The sequence below is a fragment of the Crinia signifera genome, chromosome 8, assembly GCF_055691185.1.
Source record: "Crinia signifera chromosome 8, ASM5569118v1, whole genome shotgun sequence".
NCBI classification, from domain to species: Eukaryota; Metazoa; Chordata; class Amphibia; order Anura; family Myobatrachidae; genus Crinia; species Crinia signifera.
The window spans coordinates 123,419,771-123,445,932 of record NC_139224.1 but is presented as its reverse complement, the minus strand read 5'-3'; the positions used below and the strand labels follow the sequence as shown (position 1 = coordinate 123,445,932).

General features: G+C 42.8%; 1 protein-coding gene across 3 annotated transcripts; it reads left to right on the top strand.

Moving 5' to 3' along the window:
- Positions 1–55: 55 nt before the first annotated feature.
- CDC7 (cell division cycle 7) lies at positions 56–25,906 on the top strand. 3 transcript variants are annotated; one of them, XM_083157126.1, is made up of 11 exons: positions 56–218; positions 1,518–1,592; positions 4,939–5,074; positions 5,878–5,971; positions 15,428–15,570; positions 16,771–16,975; positions 18,912–19,007; positions 21,456–21,607; positions 22,644–22,726; positions 23,828–23,977; positions 25,211–25,906. In XM_083157126.1, exons 1-11 carry the CDS (start codon positions 197–199, stop codon positions 25,585–25,587), a joined length of 1,533 nt encoding a protein of 510 aa, XP_083013252.1. In that variant the 5' UTR covers positions 56–196; the 3' UTR covers positions 25,588–25,906. The 3 variants fall into 3 exon arrangements, with proteins under 3 accessions (XP_083013252.1, XP_083013251.1, XP_083013253.1); XM_083157125.1 differs by having other exon boundaries at positions 57–218; positions 16,771–16,987; XM_083157127.1 differs by having other exon boundaries at positions 59–218; positions 16,771–16,856; positions 18,913–19,007.
- Positions 25,907–26,162: the final 256 nt, after the last annotated feature.

Here is a 26,162-nt window from a genome sequence, read left to right as displayed (position 1 = left end):
CTATTGGACCACAGGAAATTCTTTCGGAAATGTCGTGCAATCAGCAGCGCGCCTGCCCGGAGCTCCCCGCCCTCCTGCTCATGGCGGGAGTTTTCTTTTAATACAGAGTAGACTGGAGTCACGGAGGCTGTATTATAGTATCGTAGCTGCTGTCTGCTTGTCTGGGCTACTGCGCTCTTACCGGGTGTCGGTGACCATGGTCGGTGCCGACGCAGCAGGTGAGCAGGGTTTTGGCGGTGTGTACTGTAAGGGTAGTGTAGCACTATGTACAGCATCCCTGCACTCATGCACCATACAGTTACAGTAGGCAGTAGGACATTGTGTTGCTGGCAGGCCTGAGCACAGGGCTAGGAGTGATTTGTTTTATATTTTCGAAGAGCAGAATTTGCAGTGTTACATTGTTATTGCTGATTGTGGTATCATGTTTTCTATAATTGCTACACAGGATCTGCACAAGATCTCATTCTGATGGTCATATAATAAAGGCCCCCATACACTGAGCCGATTTGGTCCAATTGGGCCACTAAATTGGACCAAATCGGCTGTCACTGACATGCCATCGGGTCCGATGTGCGGTCCCGTGCGCATCAGACCTGTGTCGGGTGGTTGGACCGGCTGGCTGGCCTTCCGACCACCTGACCTTGGACCTCTCTCCTGGTGGGAAGCAGGGATGCATGCTTCCGTCACAACAAATTTCTTCGACTCACATCCATCCCGGGTGGCTGTATGGGCACCTTTACCCCTTGCTTTTCTGGAGCTTGCTCAAACAGTTGAAATTGTGTGAGCAAGCCCTCTAATACCCCTTAAGGTGCCCATATACTGTACCATTGCTGGGTGCGATGAGATGCGCGCTCCCGTCCCACATCTCATCGCACAGCTGAAAAAGTATGTGCTGCACATACTTTTTGTACTAGATCTCCTCTCATTGCAAAACTGATGCGATCTAGTCCAAATTGTATACAATAGTTGCACCGCGTGTGGGCACCTTGTGCCCTCTTAATACCCCTTTCACACTGAAGGCAGTTCTGGTCGTCAATTTGTTCAGTGTAAACCTGGGTCGGTGACTTGGGTTGACCTTTTCACACTCAAGAAATACTGGTGTTATTCAACAAATTACCACGTTAAGATTTTTAACCCAGTAATTTGCTGCTTATGCCCCTTTCACAATGCAAAAATGACCCGGGTCAGCATGTGGTGTGAAAGGGCCATGCCGAATATCCCGGTTCCACCAATCTGACCCAGGATATAAACTGTGTTGTTCCCAGGTCCGATTTTCACTTTAATAAAAAAAAAAGTTGAATCTGCATGGGCTACAATGCGTCCCAAAAACAACCGCATTGAATAGGTGTGTGCCGTTAATTCCAACTGTCAAAAATATTGTCTCGCCTTGAATACTACATATATGGCCCAATTAGCGGTGAGGAGCAATGTTAGCCTTTTATTGTTTAGGATATTCTATGTATCTTTTCAAATGGAAAGAGTTTACAGTCCTAATAGTAACATTTTTCTGCCTACAGGAGAAATTGAAAGACTTTATGCAGCTGTACCTCAAATTTGTAATGTCTTCCATGTAATGGGAAAAATTGGAGAAGGTAATTTTTTTTATTCTGAATTACGATTAAGTGAACGAGAGAAAAAAAACGTACATGGCTGTTTTTTTGATGCGGCCCTAAAAAGTCTGAGCCATTGGAAACTGTCTTTCCTGGTGGGTGGGTTCCAGGTAATTTATAAATGTCAGGGTGCTGTGCCATGCGCGTACTCCCATGGGCATCCCATCGCCCAGTACATAAAGTCTTTGCAGTTCGAGCTTTGTGAACTAGGTTCCGATCGCATTGCACGCAAATCACATGTGATGCGATCAAATCTAGTTAAAAAAGCATGGGACTACTGTACTGTGTATGGGCATCTTTACAAATACTCCGTAAATTAAACATGGCGCACACTGAAGTAACTACTAAACTGCACTTTAGAGCAGGGCTCGACAAATACCGGTCGCCACGGCGACCAGATTCTGCTTCCTGGCGACTAGATTTTTAGCAGGGAGGGAGGAAGCAGAATCTGGTCGCCGGCAGCCCGACCACCCCCCTCCCCCGGCCTGTCAGGCCAGCAGCAGCGCGAGCGCGGTCCCTGATCTACACCCCCCTCCCCGTGTTCGCAGCAGCGGCAGCAGAACACAGTTTTAAAATACTTGGTCCGGACTCTTGCCGCAGCCAATAGAAGTCCCCAGCGCCGCCTCATCCAATCAGGGAGGTCTGAGGCTGAGACCTCTGACCTTCCTTCCCTGCAGTGCGTCATCCTGCGCCGGGCACCGAGTCCCTGCAGAGCGCTACGCCTCCCGATTCTCCCGCTGTGTGGATCAGCGAGGGAGACCGCGCTACTACTACCGTACTACTAACAGGGGTCTTTCCCCCAGCCCTGCTTCCGCACCTCTACTGCAGCCGCACCTCTGCTCTCCGGGGCACCACCGCTTCTTGCTGCTGGACAAGCCCGGATTCCAGCATGCAACCCCGGGCAAAAGGTCATATTACCCCTGGGCAAAAGGGCATGTTTACCCCTGGGCAAAAGGGCATGTTTACCCCTGGGCACAAGGGCAGGTTTACCCCTGGGCACAAGGGCAGGTTTACCCCTGGGCACAAGGGCAGGTTTACCCCTGGGCACAAGGGCAGGTTTACCCCTGGGCACAAGGGCAGGTTTACCCCTGGGCACAAGGGCAGGTTTACCCCTGGGCACAAGGGCAGGTTTACCCCTGGGCACAAGGGCAGGTTTACCCCTGGGCACAAGGGCAGGTTTACCCCTGGGCACAAGGGCAGGTTTACCCCTGGGCACAAGGGCAGGTTTACCCCTGGGCACAAGGGCAGGTTTACCCCTGGGCACAAGGGCAGGTTTACCCCTGGGCACAAGGGCAGGTTTACCCCTGGGCACAAGGGCAGGTTTACCCCTGGGCACAAGGGCAGGTTTACCCCTGGGCACAAGGGCAGGTTTACCCCTGGGCACAAGGGCAGGTTTACCCCTGGCATCAAGCATGCAACCTGTAGCAATGAGCATGTAGGTAAGCGGCACTTATGTGACATATGTACTAAGCGTTACAGCGTGTGGTATTATATGTAATGGGCATGCCAGTGTTTTGTAGAATGTGTAATGGGCATGCCGGTGTTTTGTAGAATGTGTAATGGGCATGCCGGTGTTTTGTAGAATGTGTAATGGGCATTATGGCATGTGGAATAACATGTAATGGGTGTGTGACATGTGTAATAGGCATTGCATTGTAAAAAAAATATCCACGCCTTCGGCGCGCACTGCCCCTATTTTTAGTTTGTCTGGCTCCTACACTTTCATGCTGGCTCCTAGATTTTAAAAAAATTTGTCAAGCCCTGCTTTAGAGTAGAAAATAAAACCAAATTCCCCTAGGTATACAAGCTACTAATTCCCTAAATATGTTTAGGTTGTGTTTATTCCATGAAGAGTAATTTTGACTATTGGGGCATATATTCCTTTGTATTACAGTCTAGAGCAGGGGTAGCAAATTCCAGTGCTCGAGAGCTACCAACAGTTCACATTTTTCAGCTCACCTCACAGGCGCACTCATTACTGATTAACACATTTTAAAAGATCCGCAGGTGGAGCTAAATAGTTCACTTGTGATTCTGTGAGGAGACATGGAAAATGTTAACTGTTGGTAGCTCTCGAAGGGGCCAGATTCTCTCTAAGCTTCAAAAGTGATTGAATGTAGAGTGATAAACAGACAGCTAATCAGCTCCTGTCTGACATTTTTCAAACACAGTCTGACATGGCAGGTAGGAGCTGATTGGCTGGCTGTTTATCACTCTCCATTTTATCACTTTTGAAGCTTAGAGAATCTGGCCCGAGGACTGGAGTTGGCTAGTTCCACATTGGCCACAACGCACTTGGTTTGCAGACCTTCAGGGTCTCTTGGTGGACAATCCTTCTTCAGTCAAGGAGCGTCTTCTGAGCAATTGTGCAAAACAGCCACATGGTCTTCTGTGAATACCATTTCTATTCGCCTCCCACCATGCTGCCTTTAGTGCAACTGGTTCTCCGTACTTCTCACGAGCACCACTCCCTTAGTGGGTAATTTCTTTGGGACATACCCATGGTAATTCCTGTGGAGCCTATGGACCCAGATGTAGGGAACAAGTCTTTATTTGAGGTCCTTAGGCTCCATAGGGCATCCACCAGAACACAAGTGGCTATTTGTCATAAGTTCTCCTTCTAATATGAGTGTTCAGTTCTTCTTTCTGCTCTGCTCCTGATTTGGGCTTGTTCACTAAATTGTCTGGCCTGGAGCAACAGGTGCATTATAGGGGAGCAGGGACCAGTGCATTCTGGGAGCTCAGAGCTGTAACTGTTTGGTGCCCGGTTCCAAAACACCTGGTAATTTGTGGAGCCTATGAACCTTGAAGAAACAGTCTACCATAACTCTTAAGCTGTGTACACACGGGGGTGATAGGGGCTGAAATCACTGGAAATATGGTCGCAGGCGACCATATTGCCAGTGATGGGAGTGTGCCCCGGCGATAAATCGCCGGGTGCACGCTCCCGTCTTCAGCCCCGTTTAGCTGATTACCTCTGTGGCACCGCCGTCAGAGGTTCCCTTTCATCAGCGACCATCTCTGGTCGCTGATGAAAAGGAGAAACTGAGCAATATATTGCTCAGCCATATATGGCTGTGCAATATATCTCCCCCGTGTGTACGGGGCATTATTTCCATGTGTTGTACTGTAATTGTGTAAATGCATCTTTTGATTTTGTAAAATGTTCCCCCTCTAACCCATCTTATTGCAAAATACTGTACACCTTGACCTGTTTTTAGAACTATATTATGATTTGTTCTCATTTTAGTTTCTAAACTTTTGACCAAACTGTTGCTTATGTAAGTAATAAGAATAACCCAAATATCATGCATTTTCTCTTATACAGGTACATTTAGCACTGTGTATTTGGCGGTTGCAAGGCTAAAGTCAGGGGAAGATAGGAAATTTGCTTTGAAACATGTCGTCCCTACAAGTCACCCCAACAGAACTGCAGCAGAACTTCAGTGCCTTGCTGTAGCTGGGTAAGTACTATGTAACCAAATCAATATCATGCTGCAAAATAATATGGGAATGGCTTAGTAGGTTTTGTATATATGCCTGTGTGCAGAGTTGGTTTAATGTACACACTTGCAGCCGGAGAGGCGGGACAGGGCATGGCAGTCTGCTGCGGACAGGAAGTGTGTGTTGCATCACTGCAAGCATACAGATGCTTAGTGGGGGAGAAAGATGCACCTGTAAAAGCTATGCACAGCCAATGATGGTCTCCCCATACTAGCATGCTGCAAGTGATTGGCCTTATTTGCAATCTATTTAAAGATGTGTACATCGCTGCATGTAGGTGTTAAATCTTATTTACTGTGTAACTCAGGGGTTCCCAATCTATTTTGAATCACGGCACCCCAGAGTATCAGAATTTTTTTTAACCGGCACCCCTAGGCCAATTTTTTTTTATTAGATTGGGTTTATATGCGATTCTTAGGGTCAGTTATGGGCAGGATTTGGGCAGGATTTGCTTCTGTTTGTACACATTTTATGATTGGCAGCCACCAGCACTGGTTTTGCTCATAAATAACGAACCATTAATAATTTGAGTTGGTCCTGGACCACCAACCCAAGGCACCCCTGCAAGTGTCCCGAGGCACCCCAGGGAGCCACGGCACACAGTTTGGGAACCACTGGTGTAACTTATGTTTTCCAGTGTGCTGTGATAAGGAGAACCTTATACTGCCATAATGGTATTTCTTTTGGGGTTTTAATAAACGTGTTTAAAAAAATGTTAATGTTTTGCAATTATATTTTGTTAATATTTTTTTTTTTCCATCAGGGGTGAAGACAATGTCATGGGAGTAAAATACTGCCTTAGGAAAAATGACCATGTGGTTATTGTTATGCCGTACTTGGAACATGACTGCTTTGTGGTAAGGTTTCTTTCCATATATATTCCCATCACTTGCTATTGAGGGTGGAAGTTGCCTTCCAAAGGATTCATTCCTAGTTTACTGTAATGTCATTTTTGCAAAATGATTTTTCAATCTGTCAGTTTGACCCAAACCATGATCATTACATTAACATACCTAAAACTACTGTACAAGTATAATATACAGTACTGTGATCAAAACTGAGCCACTTTTTTTAACACAATTTATTGAATTGCATACAAAAAACAGGCAAAACCAAGTACAGTAACAGTAATAGGTCCACACATTATTAGTATATAACACTGGAGTGCCCGTGGGAGTATTTTAGCGAGGTAGTTGAGAAAATTGAGAGAACAGAGAAAATAGAGAGAATGGTAGGAAAAGGAGTCAAGTAGGAGAGAGAGTGAAGGAGAAAAAGAAAAGGGGAAGAGACTGAGAAGGGGTGACCTCTGGTCCAAAAAATCGAATGCAGCCATTTTCAACAGTGTTCAAGCCTATACAGATTTGACGATAGTCAAATGTCCATTGTAAAAATAATACATGGGCGCTGGATTGTCAAATCCGCGTCCGTTTTTAAAGGACCATTGTCTCTCCGTCTGTTGGATTGACCACTATTCCAACTGTTGGAAGACATTGAATTTCCCCGTATAGCAGCTTCTGCTCTTCTTGGGAAGATTTTTCGAGTGTTTCTTTAGGACTTTGTGGCCATTCTTTTGTAAAGCATTTATGAAGGGTCGAGACTAGATCCCCTTCAGTTTTTATTACAGATATGATGTTCAGTGAGGGCGGAAGTTGTTAGATGCCCTCACAACGTTTTTTTATTTTATCTGTAATTCACGTTGGTGTAGGTTATTTTGTTTTAGCTGCATTGTACCCTCGCGGGCTCGCTACAGATTTATTTCCCCCCTCCAGTTATATGTTAATCCAGGGCATGATGGGAAAATTGTCAAAACTGAAGGGGATCTAGACACTACCATTTATGAAGTCATATACTGATGTTGGATGAGAAGGCCTGCCTCTCCATCTCCATTCCATTTCAACTCAAAGGTGCTTGTTAGGGCTGAGGGTCAGGGTTTTGTGGCAGCCGGTCGAATTCCACAATGAGCTTATCATGCCAAGTATAGTCCTTGCTTTGCACAGTCATGTTGGGATAGAAAAGGCAGTAAGAAACCACAAGTGTGTGCACATGAGTTAGTGATATCTGTAATTTTGTAGTTAGGTGCAGCTAAAACTGTAAGTCAAATACATTGGAGAGGGAAAAGATTTTTCATTAAGAGTTTGATCACCTGGAATTGAGGATACTGTGGTAGAATATAATAGAAATAGTAGTGCTATAGGGATATTATTTTATAAGAAATAAGATAGACACCACTTCATATTTTTAATTTCCCACTTTATTTTCTGAGCACAGTATAAGTCACATCTCTTGTATATAACCTGTATTTCATGGTTCAAGTTGCCCAACAGGAATGGGCAAAATCTCTCAATGAAAAATATGTAAGTGATTCAAAACAAATACACTTTCTCTTTCATCCATCCTGGTGACACAGCTCAACCATGGGATGTAGGAGGGCACCTATACCAAGTCTTTAAGAGGCAGGCTCCTCACTCCTGCATCCCAGCATTCCCCAGTTAGTTTTAGGTGCCCACTGGAGTGGGTGCTTTGCTGAGGGTCTGCTGTAAGCAGACAGTTTTTAGAGTAGCTAGGGTTTTTTTTTTTTTTTTTTATTAATATTCACCTCGTTAGTGCAGGTTACAGTGTGAAGCTTCCAGAGGAAGTTTCTTTACACTGACAGCGCAGCAGAGGCTGACAAATATGTCTTGTCAGATTTCTGTGTGCTTAGAGAGGCTGTCTGGTCTCTCAGCACAGAGCTTTAACCTACTTTATAGAGAGGTTTCCTGGGCTCTGGGGGAGTCCTTAGCTGGCTCTCTGCTTAGGGGGGGGGTCATGGGTGACAGACACCCTCCTGCGATGGTGGCCTCCATCTTTAAAACTTTAAAAGGATTTACAGGCTGAACTCCATTATGGTGATGAAGCCTGTTACAGGAGCCCAGCAAAACTGGGCACTTCCAAGTGATCCTGATCTGAAAGGAGACACTGGAAGGCAGAAGAAACACTTGGTAAGGAGCGGCTTGCAGGGGAATGGTGCCAAAAAGCTTCCTTCCTCACTGCAGCAGGGACTTAAGGCCCATACAGACACTACGATGTGTCACATCTTAACTATCATCGTTCATTTTCACCCTTGAAGTGAAAATGAACGACCTCAGCATTGCAGTGATCGCTGGTGCACGACAGATGAGAAACGACCACAAACAATGCAGGTCCTTTTTCTATTGAAAAAACAAACATTGTTAACGACCATAGCCAAATTGACCTGCATGCATTAACGATGGCTATGGTCTTTAACGACCCACGGGTACGCGCATCGTTTGTAGTCGTCCATCATTCACAGCATAAACACTAGACGATGTTGAAAGATTCACCTGCTGAACGACCGTGAACGAAGTCGTTCTGAGTTGTTCAGGAGGTGATTTATAATGGGGTCGTTCATCATCATTAAGGAATCATCGTAGTGTCTGTATGGGCCTTAAGTCTCTTCCTTCACTGTGATCTGGCACCCTTTTCCCCACACTGGCGGAGCTGAAAGGGAGATTTATATCTGCAGACAGAAGTGACAGTTTCTTCTGAAGCAGCTTTTTCCCCGGTGACTGCTGAGGGTCCATTACAGCAGCACAGACAGTTAAGTACACTAGTATATTATTCTGTACGAACGCCTGACATTTTGCACACTGTGTTATCATGACATAAAGGTGTAGTGCTGCTGTTGTTGGGGAGGGAGCGTCTGCGTTGTTAATTGACTGCAAGTGTGTGATGTACAATTAACTACTGAACAGATGTAACATGGGGATTTGTGCCCTGCGTGTGAATCTGTGCCCAGTGGGGCTCAAACCCAGATGGGCGGCTGCCCTGGGGAGGTCTAAGACTGCGTGGTGCAGGCTTTGAATCGACAAAGGGATGAGTTGGTTAGGTCCCCTAGACCATTCTCACCCTCACAGCCTTCTGTGGGCTCCATTACCCCCTCTCAGGGGTTCCTGCCTTTATTACAGGCTATGCAGGATACTGCACAGTGTCCACAAAATGAATGCTTTTATGGAGAAGTTTGCAAAGGCCCCTGAGGTTGTTACTCCCAGGCACGCTTTATCCACACCTCCTCTCCTTAATGTAGTTTCAGAGGAAGAGGGTGAGTGTACTGAGACATGTTTTGGGATCAAAGAGAGGAGTTTGATTCTTCTGTGCCTTGTATTGAAGATTTGATACTGGCAGTTAGGCAGACATTAAATCGTACTGATGTGGATAAGATGCCACAACTGGGTGTGTTTAAGAAGCAGCGCAGAGATGCGGTTACCTTTCCCTCGGATGAGGATCTAAAAGGCCAGCTTGGGGAGGCGTGGAAGACTCCTGATAAAAGGTTGCCATTTTGTATCCTATGCCGGAGGAATAGGTGACATTGTGGGAGAAGATTCCACTGGTTAATGCTCCTGTTGCTAGGTTGTCAAAATCCACAGCTTTACCTGTGCAAGGGGGTGCTGGGTTCAAAGACCCTGTGGATAAAAATATTGTGGGCCGCCTGAAAGCAGTGTTTGAAGGGGTTTGATTTACCCTGTGCCTGGTTATTGCATCAACCTGGGTTTCCAAGGCCATGCTTGTTTGGGCTGATACCTTGTGTTCTCAGCTTCAACATTACAGATACTTTTTGCTTTAGCAGAGTGAGGCTGTATATATTTGTGAGGCCGGCGAAGAGGGCGTTAAAATGGCATCAAAGGTGTCCGCCATTTCTGTGGAGAGCTTTGTGGCTTTAACCCCTTCCCGACATTTGACGTACATTTACGTCATGGCCGGGAGGTACTTCCCGACACATGGCATAAATGTACGTCATGACTTCTAACTGTCACTGCGTCTAGAGACGCAGTGACAGTTAGGTGATGTCTGCTGTCCCTGACAGCAGACATCCCCCCTCGCCGCCCAGGGGGGGCAGGGGTGCCCCCCCGGTCGGCGATCGCTCTGATTGGCTGTTCAAATCTGAACAGCCATTCACAGCGTTTCCTGTGTTACCGGCGGCTAAGCCGCTCGGTAACACAGGGATCGGTGGTGATCGGTGCTGTCAGGTACAGCACCGATCACCACCGATGTGCAGCCCACCCCTCGCACCCGCCGGGCACTCACCCGGCAGCAGCAGCGGCTCCCACGGCTCCCCCGGAGCGTCTGGAGCGCACGCAGCGCTGCCCTCCTCCCCCCTCCCCCCCGCAGCAGCAGCAGCAGCATCAAGCTGCTGAAAAAGTTGTAAAATAAAATATATGCACTGAAAATATATATATATATATATATATATATATATATATATATATATATATATATATATATATATATATATATATATATATATATATATATATATATATATATATATATATATATACACACACACATATATATGTATGTGTGTGTATATACCCCACCGATCGCCAGCCCCCCCCCCTCCCTCCCACCCACCCGGCTGCCGCAGCGCCAGCACCCCTCCCACCCAGCCGCAGCGCCAGCCCCCCTCCCAAAGCTGGTGACTAAAATGGGGTCACTTGTGGGGGGGTTCCACTGTATTGGTGCTTCGGGGGGTCTTGCTAATGCGACATAGCACCCACCATTCATTCCGCCACCAAAAATCACTCCTTCCCTTCTGAGTCCTGCCATGCACCCAACTGGTATTTTTTGGTCACACGTGAGGCATTGCCGTACTCGGGAGAAATTGGGGCACAGATTTTGGGGTGCTTTGTCTCCTTCATTCCTTGTGAAAATAACAATTTTTGAGCCAGAACTGCATTTTTGTGTAAAAAATTACATTTTTTTACACAAAAATGCAGATCTGGCTCAAAATTTTTCATTTTCACAAGGAATGAAGGAGACAAAGCACCCCAAAATCTGTGCCCCAATTTCTCCCGAGTACGGCAATGCCTCATGTGTGACCAAAAAATACCAGTTGGGTGCATGGCAGGACTCAGAAGGGAAGGAGTGATTTTTGGATTTTGCAGCACAGATTCTGGTTGAATGACCCCCGAAACACCCATACAGTGGAACCCCCCCACAAGTGACCCCATTTTGCAAACTACACCCTTCAGGGAATTCATCAAGGGGTATAGTGTACATTTCAAACCCCCAGGGGTTTCACCAATTTTGATACAACTGAGCTGTGAAAATGAAAAATTTATTTTTTTCATTTTCACTGCCCAGTTGTACCACAATTGGTGAAACCCCTGGGGGTTTGAAATGTACACTATACCCCTAGATGAATTCCCTGAAGGGTGTAGTTTGCAAAATGGGGTCACTTGTGGGGGGGTACCTAACTTTTAGCATCTTATGGTGCCTAGAAACCTACATGGTTCCTAAAAAATAATCTCATAAAAAGGAGGCTCCAAAATCAAGTAGGTGCTCCTTCTATTATGAAGCCTGTGGTTTGGTCACCGTGCACACTAGGGCCACATATAGGATATTTATGAAAACCAAAGAATTGGGGGAATCAATTTTTAGTCACATTTCTCTAGTTAAATGTACTGTGTTCCTTAGAAAAATGTATTAAATTTGCAAATCTGCAAAAAAAATGAAATTTTGAAATTTCACCTACACTTTGTTTTAATTCCTGTGAAACACCTAAAGGGTTAACAAACTTCCAAAATGCTGTTTTGAATACTGTGAGGGGTGCAGTTTTTGAAATGGCATCATTTATGGGGGTGTCTCACATACAAGTCCCTCAAAGTCACATCAGAACTGAACTGGTCCCTAAAAAAATCAGTGTTTGAAATTTTCTTGAGAATTTGCTATTCATATTGTAAGCCTCCTAGTGTCCAAAAAAATTAAAAGGAAGTTGAAATAATGATGGCAACATAAAGTAGACATATGGTCTATGTTAGTTATTAACTATTTTGAGTGGTATGATTATTTGTCTCACAAGCAGAAAATTTAACATTTTGCAAATCGCTAAATTTTCAATTTTTTCACGACATTTTGGTATTTTTCACAAAAAAACACAGACTGTATCGACCCAAATTTACCACTAATTTGAAGTACAATGTGTCACGAAAAAACAATCTCAAAATCACTGGGATAAGTAAAAGCAAAAAAAAGTTATCCCCACTTAAGTGAGACATGTCAGATTTGAAAAAAATGGCTCTGTCAGGAACGCAAAAACTAGCTCTGTCAGGAAGGGGTTAAGCTTGGGAAGCTGATGGCGAGTCCAAGAAGCCATTGGAAGCACTGGTTTAAGGGAGAACTTTTTGACTCAAAACTTGAATCCCTTATCAAACAGACCACAGGGGGGAATAATAAGTTTCTTCCCACTATGGCTACTGAGCAGGGAGCTGCTATTGTCATTATTATCCTTTTATTTATATGGCGCCACAAGGGTTCCGCAGCACCCAGTTAGAGTACACATAATCAAACAGTAACTTACAGTTGAAGACAATACAGGGTAAATGATTATAGGTATATCAGCCGATTGCTGCAACCTAAGTATCCAGGTGGCAGCAAACAGCATGCTTTGGTGCAGTAAGAAAGGATAAGCACATGAGGTAAGAGGTCCCTGCTCGTGAGAGCTTACATTCTAAAGAGGAGGGGCAGACAGACAGGGATGACACCGGAGGGGTAGACGGGGCAAGGAACGGAAGGTTAGGAGGACAGTTTGGTGAAGAAGGGGGTGCGTCCAATAGACGACAACCCGGTAAGGGAAGGTTTCCCTCTGGCAAAGGTAGGGCTCCCAGGTCCCGTTTTGGCACCTTTGCAAAGAAGAAGTCTGCCAAATGGAGGCTCCCCGTTCTGGGAACAGAGTGTGTGTGTGGGGGGGGGGGGGGTGTCACCTACTGCGGTTTCAGGACTCCTGGGTTCTTTCCACCCAGAATACTTGTGGTCACGGTGTTGTTTCCCAAGGTTACAGTATCAATCTCAGGGGAGTTCCTCCAAAGAGATTTCTTCCAACACCCTTACCACGGGAAGCTCGTTTGAGAAGAAGCCATTTTGTGGGCAGCAACATCTTTTCTCGAAGAGTTTGGTGCTTCGGGAGGAAAGGGAAAAATTGATTTTACTCCATTATTTTCTTGGTGCCCAAACCAGACGGATCTTTCAGACCTGTCCTAAACCTGAAGTTGTTAAACCACCATTTGTGGGAGGATCACGTCAGGTTGGAGTCTCGAAGGTCGGTTCTCTTAAGTATGGAACCGGGAGAATTCCTAGCATTCAGGATGCTTATCTGTACATGCCTATTTGCACAGAACGTAAGTTAATGCTGAGTTTCCCAATAGGCGATCTACAGTTTCAGGCCCTCCCTTTTGGGCTGGCTACAGCACCAAGGGTGTTCACGAAGGTGATGGCGGTCATGGAGGCGGCTCTCAGACTCAAAGGAGTTGTGATTATCCCATACCTGGACGATCTCTTTTTCAATGTGAAGTAAGCAGAGAAGTTGCAAGAACATCTCTCGGTTGCAACTCATTTCTTGCAAAGTCATGGGTGGACATTAAATCTACCGAAGTCCCACTCTGAGACTACAGTTTTGGTGGAAATTCTGGACACACACCTGCATCGTGTTTTCCTTCCGGAGATTAAGGCCAAGGACGTTTGTCTGTTAGTGCTGGCCATTCTTCAGTCACCCAGTCCTTCACTATAGCAGTGCCTGAAACTTCTGGGCAAGATGGTAGCGACTGTCGATACCTTAAGTTTCTGACCTGGAAACTTGCGTTTCTATTGGCTATTGCTTTGGCTAGATGTGTCTGAATTAGGGGCTTTGTCTTGCAAGTCTCCTTTTCGGGTTTTTCATGAAGATGCTGTTTTGGTAACCGTTCCAAAATGTTTGCCTAAAGTGGTGTCCTGGTGGTGTTCATTTAAACCAGGAGATTGTGCTCCCAGTGTTTTGTCCTCCAGAGGAGGTCAGAAATATGGACAAACTAGAGAAATTGGATGTTCGCGTGCTGCGCGTTTGTGGACAGAGTGAAGGAGGTTTCTAAAACTGACTTGTTGTTAGTACTGTATGACGTGCAAAAGAGAGGGTGGCCAGCTTCTAAGCAGACCATTGCTAGGTGGTTAAGGTCAGTTATCGCCTTTGCCTACACAAAAGTTGGCAATCAAGTGCCCTTCAGAGTTAATGCTCATACCTCCAGGTTGGTTGATTCCTCTTGGGCTGTACGTCATGAGGCTATTGCGGAACAAGTATGCCACTTGGTCCTCTTCACACTTTCACCAAATTCTACAGGTTCCATGAGTTTGTGTCAGAGGACGCTTCATTTGGGGGAGCAGTGATGAGCACTGCGGGCCTGAGCTTACCCTCCCAAAGGGCCGGCTCTTGAACATCCCATGGTTGAGCGGTGTCACCAGGATGGATGAAAGAGAAAAGGGGATTTTTGTAAGAACTTAGTTAGAATCCCTTTCTCTGAATCCATCCTGGTGACACAGCGATCCCTCCCTTACGCTCAGTAAGTAATTTCGTTTCATGGGTGGTCATGTTATAATTTAATTATTTGATTGTGCATATTAATATGTTCCGGCGTTATAATGAGTAATGTATCCTAGTGTGCTCTGGAAGTTGAACTGAGGAATGCTGGTATACAGAAGGGAGGAGCCTGCCTCTCAGACTTAGCATAGGTACCTAGCTCCTGCGAACCCTCCTACATCCCATGGTTGAGTTGTGTCACCAGGATGGATTCCGAGAAAGGGATTCAAATGGTAAGTTCTTACAAAAATCCCTTTTTTTCATAAATGGACCTGCACGAAGAAAGTATAGGGTGTAATGGGTGACACACCGGATAGAGCTGGGATAGCCAACTCCAGTCCTCGAGAGCAACCAACAGTTATGTTTTCCAGATCTGCTCACAGAATCACAAGTGAAATAATTAGCTCCACCTGTGGATCTTTTTTTAAAATAGGTAAGTGAGTAATGAGTGCACCTGTGCAGCAGCTAGGTTGTTTGGAAAATGTGAACTGTTGGTAGCTCTCGAGGACTGGAGTTGGCTACCACTGGTATAGAGTATATCAAATTGATGCAAGTAACCTGCTTACATCAATTTCATATACTTTATATGGTGCCTGTCTCTACCTGATGGCATGGAACATTGGGTGCTGAAAAAAAAAGCACTTAAGATGCGATGTCCCATTGTATGGGCACCATAACAGTATTTTTGTTTTTTTAAATCATGTTTACAAACTGCAAATTTTTGTGGTTTGTTTGTTTTCTAATGAACTTACTGGAGCAAGTGGTTTTTTTTTTTTTTTTTTTTTTTTGAGTATGACCTAAGCATACAGTAACATAGAAGTGATGTTTACATTGCATATAGAAATGTAGCAGCCAGAACATAGATACTTAGTGGTTTGCTCACTGCAGTATTAGATATGAGTTTAATAACCAGTCCTTTTGCTTTGTGCAGAATATTTTGCATACACTCAGTTTTCAAGAAGTGAAGGAATACATATTTAATCTTCTGAAAGCTCTGAAACGTATCCACCAATTTGGTATTATTCACCGAGATGTTAAACCGAATAACTTCTTGTACAACAGGAAGTTGAAGCAGTAAGTATAATATAGTACAGTTTCTGGGTCTACTTGTGTCAAACATCTCCGTTAAGTTGTCTTACTTGGTTAGCTGAAGAAATGTAGCTTGTGATGACATAGTCCAAAAAAGTTGTAATTTAAAAAAAAAAGTTTGCTGTGCATTCTGCAATTGACCAGTTCCCAGCACTTCCTTAAACAATATTTAAAAAAAAAATATACTGAAAAACCGAATACTGAATTGACCAGATTGGCTCTGACTATATAAGCAGCTAGTTCAGAAAAGGGGTCTCAACCTCTACTGCAGTTAAGGAAGATTGAACAGTCCTAACAATATTAAATAGAATTTAAATTACTCTGGATCAATCATATTGCAGCTGTCAATAGTTAAAACTATAATCCATCCATGCCATTTTCTAGAAACACCACTATACAGATGAATATAAATTTAAGATTGGTTAAATTAATCAAGGTTTAATTGTTAACTGGGTAATAAAATTGGGTATTATCCATACCTCCATGGACTTACAAACACATGTAGTCAGTATAATGGCCATGTTCTCAGTGGAAACGATTCCAGCAAGTAAGCAATATTACTACATTGAAGATGGGTTTAAAGGTGTATTAGCAAAGTTTCTTTGCTATTTATTGCCAGTTATTTTATATAGTGCACACACATTCCGCAGCGCTGTACAGAGAATATTTAAACAATCACATCCAGCACTCTGTTACAATCTATGTTTACTACCACATGTACATGCACACACATTCATTCTAGGGTTAATTTGTTGGTAGCCAATTAACTTGCCAGTATAAATTTGGATTATGGGAGGAAATCCACGTAAACACAGGGAGAATATAGAAACTCAACAGTTCGGGCCATGGTGGGAATTGAACCCATGACGTCCGTGCTGTGCGGCAGTAATGCTTAACCATTACACCATCCGTGCTACAGTGAGTTTGAAGTAGGTGGTGGTTGTTGGTAAAAATGACCAAATCCAATATGCTAGTCAGTCTCCATTTTGTACTAAAGAATATTTAATCCCCAAAATACCTAATAGTTATTTTAACACCTTTTTATATGGTAAAAACTGTTGTGGGTGATTTGCTCTTTAAGGAGAATATCCCTATTGTTTATATGACATCATGTTTAACTTGCCATAATACTGTTGAATGTAAATTTTCTTTTAGCCAATTATGTCCTCGTTTTTGTCTTTTTAGGTATGCTTTAGTAGATTTTGGCTTGGCGGAAGGAACACCTGACACACAAATAGAACTTCTTAACGTCCTTCAGGCTAAAAAACAGGGGAGTTGCTCACAAAGTAAACCTCTCACAGTTTCAGGAAACATACCACCAGTACCTAGAGAAGTAGTTCTGCCATCCTCCTCAAAGCAGGCTCTTAAAAGGCGGTGGCCACATTTTCATGTAAATCGAAAGGTTCTCAGTCTTTTTTACTTCTTATTAATTCTGAAATGTCAAACCCTGCGCTTTTTAACAATAGCAAAATGTGTTTTCTGATTAGATAGATGCTGGGTGACGGCGGCACTCGTAGAAATCAAGGAACCAGACAACTGGATTATAACCAACGTTTCAAGGCTGGTGCAGCCTCTTAATCAAGGTGCAGTAAGACACCTTGATAAAGAGGCTGCACCAGCCTTGAAACGTTGGTTATAATCCAGTTGTCTGGTTCCTTGATTTCTACGAGTGCCGCTTTCACCCAGCATCTACATTCCCCGGGAGTCTACCAGGTATCTACACGGGGGAGGCACCGTGTCGTCGAAATACCTCTCCGCAAACATAGCGGAGTGCCGCTCCATCTATCTATCTATCTAACTATCCGATGTTGAAATTGTATGCCAGTACCCTAAGCATGCGATTTGATGTGATTTCCCTTGAAATTCCCTTGGGTATACAATAAAAAATGGTGTCTGGGGGGCCATTTCACATATTAAAATCGCGGCGCATCGCATGCAATCTGATTGTATGCGATGCGATTTTTAGGTGCGATGAAGAAAATCGGCCGCCCAGATAAGTCACAAGTACACTATATATATATATATATATATATATATATATATATATATATATATATATATATATATATATATATATATATATATATATATATATATATATATATATATATGCCCTATGTGCAATATGTAATGTCCATTCAATAAAAAATTAAAAAATTACGTAAAAGAACAAAGATGCTTGTAGCTTCTGTTTTTCTGGAAAATTCCTGTTTATTTTGATCACTACCCAACATGTTTCGTTCTGGTTAGGAACTTCATCAGGGGCTTTTTTGATCTTCTGAATAATTTTGCCTATTCTTAGGTTTTAGTTTCGGTGTATCCGATGATATGGGGTGAATCCCTCTAGTACGTTTTTTTGTGTAGTTTGATTTTGACCTGGTTACATCACAAGGGAAGGTCGTTTTATTCCCTTTAGGTTTATTTGCATTTAATTGACCATATAGTATTCTTCATTCACAGCCAGCATGGAGCACACACAGACTTATACTGAGGTGGAATATTTTCCTGACTTTGCCTAAAAACTGGAAAGTGTTTTTTGAAGCTAAAAAAAGATCTAGAGTTTATTCAAAATAGAGGGGATTTATCAGAAACTCCATTCACAAATAGAGGCTATATTTCCTCCCTATCTGAATAATATTTAGAATTCTGAAATAGAATTTTATCTTGAGACGGGGGGGCGCAGCAGAAGGACCACTAGATGTGGTGGGATGTTCCTTTGTAACCAGAGTTACTACAGCATCTGGAGTTATGTAGTAGCTGATAATCTTATTTGGCGTGCAGTGCCCTCTATAATATTGCTTATTATTGGGCACTAATCAGTTTAGAAATTGAACACTGATCAAATACTGGTTTTCAGGATTGGGGATTTAGGTCTCCCCATTTGTACTTTGACTACTTTATGGAATCCCAGAGACGAAGCAACCTGCAAATTAGGGAGATAATACCGCTGTCAATAACAGACGGGTTTAATAAAAATGATGGAATGACTAGAGAGAGATAAAGGTGGAGACATTTCTTAATGTTGTATGGTCCCAGATTGCTTTCTCTCTTTTTTTTTTTTTTTTTTTTTATTGTTTGGTCAAGAAGTCCATTTTGCATTTACTAAAGTTTGATGCCTGTAATAAGTGTTCTTTAGTATGTTGGATGTGAGTACTATGTACTAATGTTTGTCTGTCTAGACTGTCCTTACACATGGAATGTGTCTATGGGCCCAAGCTTGCTCTTGCAGCGGTTTTTTCTTTCACTCCCTAAATATGCTGTTATCATATTTGTAAAGTGTCACAGATAAATATTCTTATTGCGCTCTCTTTGGATGTGTTCTCTAGGAAGGAAGGCTTGGCAGTTCTCTACAAAGGACTGTATTTGGAGAGAAGAATTTTAATGTTCAAAGTCCTGTCACTGTGGAAGTTAGCACAACAAAAGTAAGAAAAAATACTTTATATAAAATCTAACTTACCTTGTGTACAGTAATTGTATGCTTGTTTATTATATGAAGGTGCTCTTGGATTAGCTTACACTCCATTGAACATTGTTTTCCTAAATACAATTACTTTACCCTCAGTTGCAATAAAACTTGTGGTTGTTGCGCTGTCAAGACATTCCTATATGAAAAACTCGGCTGCAACTTTTGTTGGAATGCGCAAGGTGAGTGGGCCAAGTGTATCAAGCCTTAACAAGTGATAAAGTTGAGAGTGATATAAGCTGATTGGCAGGTACTTAATTTCTCTATCACACTCCACTTTATCACTTGGTAAGGCTTAACACATTTAGACCACTGTTTCTTGATCAGTGGGGATTCTCCGTATGAAGATACATACATGCATGCATGCATAATGCAGATTTCTTTTGAGTCTGTGGAAGGCCTGAAAAGAACTCTGCCGTAAGAGCAGTGATTTGTGTTAATGCACTCATACTGCAGATGTAGCCACGCACATCGTTTCTGCGCTTAATAGCCATGTGTGCCATCCGTGGTGATTGGCACAATCCGCTGCCATGCTCATGTGTTTCACGATGGCTCGTGGAAACACATTGCAGAAACAAGTTTAAGCTAATCATGCACGCTGCCTAAGCTGACATGCACTGGCAAGGAGCGCAGCTGTGTTCAGAATATAATCGCAATTCCAAGTTTCTTCAATAATATGAAAAATTTATTTAAAAAAAGGAAGAAAAAAAAACAGAATATATACATACAATTAGATAAAAAAGAATCTCATAATTTAAGAGAAGTGCACTTCATGAATGAAACACAGGACAAATTAGACAGACAACATTTAACATAAAAATGCTTGGCATATGTATGGTTTAGCTAAAAGGCTCAAAACTCAAACTTTAGACATAATTGGCAAGGCATATCATTTATAGTTACCAGTCCCGTTTGTTTATGACTGGGTTATAAAGGTATTGCCACAATTGTCCTTAATAGGCATCTATTGCTCAGTCCACACTCGCACTCAGCAAGATGTTTTTTTGAAAAGCTGAGGAGGGATATAGGTGGCAGCCCAGAGTAAAGATGTTTAATCAGCTGGTGATGTTTAAACAGCAATCGGTATTGGTGCCTCAGCAGTGACTGGAAACTTGTACAGCTACAAAAACGCGTTTCTCCGCCTTTGATATGTAATCAGTGGCTTCCTCAGTTTGTCATTGCCCATTCCTTCTGTCCTAACCAGTGACCCTAGGGCCACGTATATAGTCTTACATTGCAGAAATGATGGGTGATTTTCCTATCACTTTAAGTGTTCTAATTGCATAGACCTGGGCATAAAAGGCGAAGGTGACCACCCTCTTCCTCACTCTGTAAATAACAAGCCTATTTGAATCCGGACCCATTACTTTACTGTAACCTATTATCGGAGATTGATCAATGAGGTGATCTCTCTCGGAGCTCCCACACACAGCTACAAGATGCGTTGAACACCGGCATCCTGACCACCAGGAAGTTGAATATACTGATGCTGAAAGTATGCATGCCGGGGTGCACTGCCATCAGACCAGGGAAGAGGGGGTTGGGTTTAGGTCTTGGCTAGGTGTGGGGAACTTACGGTTAGGCTGTGGTGTTATGGTTAGGCTACAGGAAGGAATAGTGGAGGGGGGGGGGGGGGGGGGGGGGGCGGCACAGGATTGAAGGTAAGTATTACATCACTGTCCTGTCAGGAATTGTCCAGTTCTGCAGTGCATCTGTACAGTCTCCAATACACTTTCTGATGAATTGACTATGAAAATATCATGGGCATCTACTACTGATAGCTCCTACGTATACTTACCTGCTCTTCCCCCTTTTTTTTTCTCTCCTATTACAAGTATCGGAACAATATGGCCCCTACAGTAGATCTTGCTGGAATCCTAGTGCCATATTGAGGGTTGAAGCTAAATGACACTCCCTGCGAGTAGTCCCATTTTGGTGGTATTGGGTGGGGATTACAGTATCTAATCTTCAGGTGTTTATCAAAAAAGTAGATAAGAACACTTATACAAACATTATTTCTTTTAAGAACATTGCTATTAGTTATGTTGTAGAACACTACTAGATTTTTAGCTTTGGCGTTTAGCAAGAAGCATTGTAATAAAATGATTTAGTCAAACTTTTCTAATGTGATTAATACTGGGATGTCCTATGCTTTGCCGAGCGGAACACCATTGTGCTAGAGCAGGAAGAAAAGGAAACTGCTGGTTGCGCTCTAGTTTTAGGCAACATCAAAAAACTTGCACGACCTGTAACTTCAGTATGTGAACATACATTTTATAGCAATATATAAATTTGCTTTGGGTCCTGTATCTCCTGTTACTTAAGAATAACACTTTAAACTTTCCATTGAAACCTATTAAAATAGAGTGGAAATTTGTTTTTAAAAACTGTAACTACTACATTGCAGAACATAAAGCCGTCCAAGACTTTGGATGCAATAAAAAAATTGGCAAAGACTATTCCTGCAAAAAACGCAAGTGATGGGATGGCGAGGAAGCCTGCCAGTCCGACCTGTGACTGTTATGCCAAAGATCAAGTCTGCTTCAGCTGCCTTTCAAGGTAATGTATTATGATAGCATAGTAATACCAAAGAACAGTCTAGCAGGATTAGAAACGTAAGAGTCTTAATTGTTTACCACAGCTGGCCCAGATAAAGATACCCTGTATCTTACACGATTTGGATAAGCTAGTTTGTAGCAACAAATAACAAAGCATGCATGGCTATTATTGACTGCACATGTTAGGAGAAGGATATTTCATGGCTTTTTTTTTTCCCCCATCAGCACTTTTTAGTACCTGTACAAAGGGCAGTGATCATATTTTATTTTATGTTGGTTTTATCAAGAATGTTCGGGCAATGTAAAATATCTATATCTATATCTTTATTTATTTATTTTTTGTGGGGGAGGCACCAATGGTATTGGCTCACTTTATTTTCACTGGGAGCTCTTCTGCCCCATGAATTACAGTTGCAGTTTGTGCAAAGTTGCTCCCTGAAAATTATCGGTGTCTTCAAGAGAGTGGGGCAATGTATGAACGGTTGTTTGCACTGACCATTCTGGCAGCTGCAGGTGGTGTTGCCCATTCACCTGAGCAAGAGCCGCTCTGTCCTTTGTTCTATCTGAGCACATGCCCAGTAAGACTCAGAGCATCAGTACTAGGCCAATGCGCTGTTTTGTAGTATGGCTGGGATTTTCTGGAGGGCAGAGTTTTCACTCCTTCTCCAGTAGCCAAGGTGTTAATAAATCAACAGTAGTGCTACCTGCTTCGCCTCTAAAAAGGGGAAGGAAGAACTAGATCTGCATGACACTTACCCCATAGTGAAGCCATTAGTTTGGATTTTGAAAAATGTTAATTAACTGGGAGCTACGTTTCCTAGTATGCCTTCAGTTATGTAATTGCTGTGCCCATACCCATAAATTAAGCTTCAATTTCAGATTCACACACTTGTATTAAAATACTTCTAAACAGTATATATAGATATAGAACTTTAAGGTATACCTAATGTCCCCATGGTTGAATGTTAACTTCTGATATTGCCTATTGAAATCTATATCACGCTTAATTTTAATGTCTCTGCATTACTCATTTAAAGGAGCAGGCAGATTGCGCCGAGAGCTGGTACACCAGGATATCGTGCCCCAGAGGTGTTAATGAAGTGCCCACATCAAACCACTGGTAACTGTTCTTTATTGCACCTTGGTCCTTTCATTCAGCTGAGTACAGACTTTCTTGTATGTGGATTGTTTTTACCACAGTGAGGTGGACCAAATAATGCATGATTATCGCTAAGAATGTGTAATATGAGCAGACAGAAATTCAACATTTTTAGTTTGAAATCTAAATGATTGTGACAGGATTTCTAATGAATTTGCCATTTGTTGGTATTAATGTAATCTTTAAACTATTCCTATTGTTGTTCCAAATGGTAATAGTTTATAAAATGAAAAATCCAAGCTCATTGTTGCAAAGGGAATGCATTCAGCATCCTGGTGGTCAGGATGTTGGCATAAGTTGGCATACCAGCACTAGAAGTCAGACTGAGTAACCAGGGTGGGTTATTACACAAAGGATGCAGGGGTTACGTTTAGACCCCTTTAGGCATGTCCAAACTATAGCCCTCCAGCTGTTGTGAAAGTACACATCCCTTGCATCAATATTTTTAGCACTCCCTAATCGCAAAACCGTGGCAAGGCATGATGGGACTTGTAGTTTCACAACAGCTGGAGGGCTGTAGTTCTTACATGCCTGCCCAAGCCCCCTTAGGGTTAGGTTGTGGAGGGACTTTATGGTTGGGCATCTAGAAGGGAGGTGGAGTCGGTGGTAAGTGTTGAGCACTAGCGGGGAGGCTTCGGGGGGGGGGGGGGTGTAAGTGTTGGGCACCGGGGGGAGGTTAGTATACCTGACCCCTTACAGGATTACCTCCTTCAGGATGTTGGAATCTGTAGTCTGACCACCGGCATCGTTATGTGTACTGTTGCAAAGGAAAAAAAGATTTACATTGAAGTTGTACATGGCCAAGTCCAACTTTATTTTATGTACACTGCTTGCACTATACGGTGTGTCTGTATTTTCTGTAACAACTGATGCCAGCAACATGGCATTTTTCCCTCACACATTGTAGGAGTAATGTTGTGGACCATGTTTATTTTTCTCCAATACAATCTTTATTTGTGTGTCTAGACCGTTTTATTTTTAAACTGGATTAATACAATTGTTTTTGGGCAAATACTGCTTGCGGAAATTCAATGTTTTAATTATTTTTGTTTTCCATTGCAGCAATTGACATCTGGTCTGCAGGTGTTATGTTCCTCTCTCTTCTCAGTGGCAGATACCACTTTTTTAATGCTGTGGATGACATGAATGCTCTGGCTCAGATCATGACAATTCGTGGTTCAGGAGAAACTATTCATGCTGCTAAACAGTTTGGTAAGCATACAGTCCAGTATCGCGCAATCATTGACTGTCCGTAATTGTTTCACCAGGGGCTATCCAGTTAGTCCTGAACACCTGATGTCTGCACTTTTGGGGGGAATAATGCTTTGTGTGCCTTCAGAGCTGCCATAACACATGGGACTTATCCCTTATCCTATGTTTTTTGGTTTTGTCAGTGGTCCATTTTTGGCCCAAAAAAAAATGGCTATTTTGGGTACCACGATAATAAGTGACCATTGGTCATAAATCGCAATATTAGGCCCCCACAGTAGTCAAAATTTAAAATAAAATTATTTTCTTTTTAAGCATAATTAAGCAAAAATGTCACTTAGGAAGAGTTCAATAAGCAATTTGTAACTAGGATGTAATTCTATAGATCTCTCTGCTGGTTTTGTAATCTACTGTAAAGCTTGTGTACACACGGGGCGATTTCAGCACATATCGCTGGAAATATGGTCACTGAGCGACCATATTGCCAGTGATCTGCCGGCGATAAATCGCCAGGTGTGTGGCCCCTGATGGGTCAGCTGTTTCCCTGCCTCCCCCCCCCCCCCCCCCCCCCCTCCCTGCAGAGTCTCCTGTTCATCAGCGACCATCTCTGGTCGCTGATGAACAGGAGACACTGAGCAATATATCTCCCCCGTGTGTACACAGCTTTGATGTTTTATCTAGCCATTAAATATCCATTTATTTGGCAATGGTTTTTCCTGCTGGTGGATATGAATGAGAACTTGCTGTAGCCATGTTATTTGCATTTATAAGGGTATGAGCTATTCTTGAAATATAGGGCCTAATTCAGACCTGATTGGAGGACAAATTTGTTCTCAAAATGGACAAAACCGTGTGCACTGCAGGTGGGTCAAATGTAATGGGCTGAAACCAAAATCTAAATTGCAGTGTAAAAATAAAGCCATCGGTATATACCCTGCACAGAAAGAAAATAACTTGCCCAAATCTAACTCTCTGCACATGTTACATCTGCCCCACCTGCAGTGCAGCATGGTTTTGTCTATTTTAAGACCAAATTTGTCCTGTGATCAGTTCTGAATTAAACCCCTAGTCCGTGTTCCCACCCTTGCATCTAGCACACGGGTAGTAGAATAGATCCAGCTGTTGCTTTGTTTAATGACTTTACACATTTTAGTGATTGCCTTTTGAATGTTTTGGAATGACTTGTAGCCCTATATTTGAATTGTTGCTTGACCCTTGCCCTTTATACTCTCCTAGGTAAGACAGTGCTTTGTAGCAAAAAACTTCCTGCTAAAAATTTAAGAACACTATGTGAAGGACTAAGGCGGTTGTCTACGGTCCCCGCATCCACTAGTGATGCTGAAATGCAAAAGCAACGGGCTGCATTACAAATGAAAGCACTAGAAAACGAAGATGGCTGGTTTGATAAAAAGCCTGGTGTTACACCACCTGATGATCTGATCAACAAATCTGCATCGCACATCTCAGAACCTCAACAGTCCAATATGAGTGGCTGGGATAATGTGCCAGATGAGGCTTACCAACTATTAGAGAGGCTGCTGGACCTGAATCCAGCTTCACGGGTTACAGCAGAGGAATCTTTGTTACATCCCCTCTTTAAGGATCTCACTTGAGTACCCTGAGCTCCATGAAGATTGCTTAAAGCTAGTTTTATTTAACGCCCTTTTATAGTAAATAATTTTAATCAACCATAAGAATAGTTTTTTTGTCTATTGCCTTTCTTTGATTTTTTTTTTTTTACTTTAAATGTTAAGTGTCTGACAGATAAGTAATATATGAAGAGCACATTACACACTCGATATCTGTAAGAAATGTTTTACACTGTCCTGCCAGTGAGATTGACTTTACGGTTCCTCAGCCAGTAAACATTTTTTGCATTTGAACATAAACACTTAAACTAAAATACACAAAATAAAAATATTTTTAATACTCGGACTTGTAGGTTTCCATATAAGGTGACACTGTGGAAAAAAATGACTTGTTATCAGTGATATGGATAAAGAATGATTATTGCAGTGTAATCAAACTTATACAGCTTGATCTTTTTCAAGACTTAATAAGTAATGTACTTTTCCTGGCAAAGGCTGCAGAAGAAAAATGCTTGCAGATGTTGAAGTATTGATTGCATAAGATGTCGAAACCCACAAAACCCTGGGGCCCAGATCTTTGTTATTTCTGCTGTTTATGT

Excerpts from the sequence above, each read along its gene's own strand:
- CDC7 (XM_083157125.1), top strand. The coding sequence starts at position 197 with ATGGTCGGTGCCGACGCAGCAG. Across the intron at positions 16,988-18,911 it reads ATTTTCATGTAAATCGAAAG|GAAGGAAGGCTTGGCAGTTC; the intron begins GTTCTCAGTCTT and ends TGTGTTCTCTAG. Across the intron at positions 22,727-23,827 it reads GTGCCCACATCAAACCACTG|CAATTGACATCTGGTCTGCA; the intron begins GTAACTGTTCTT and ends TTTCCATTGCAG.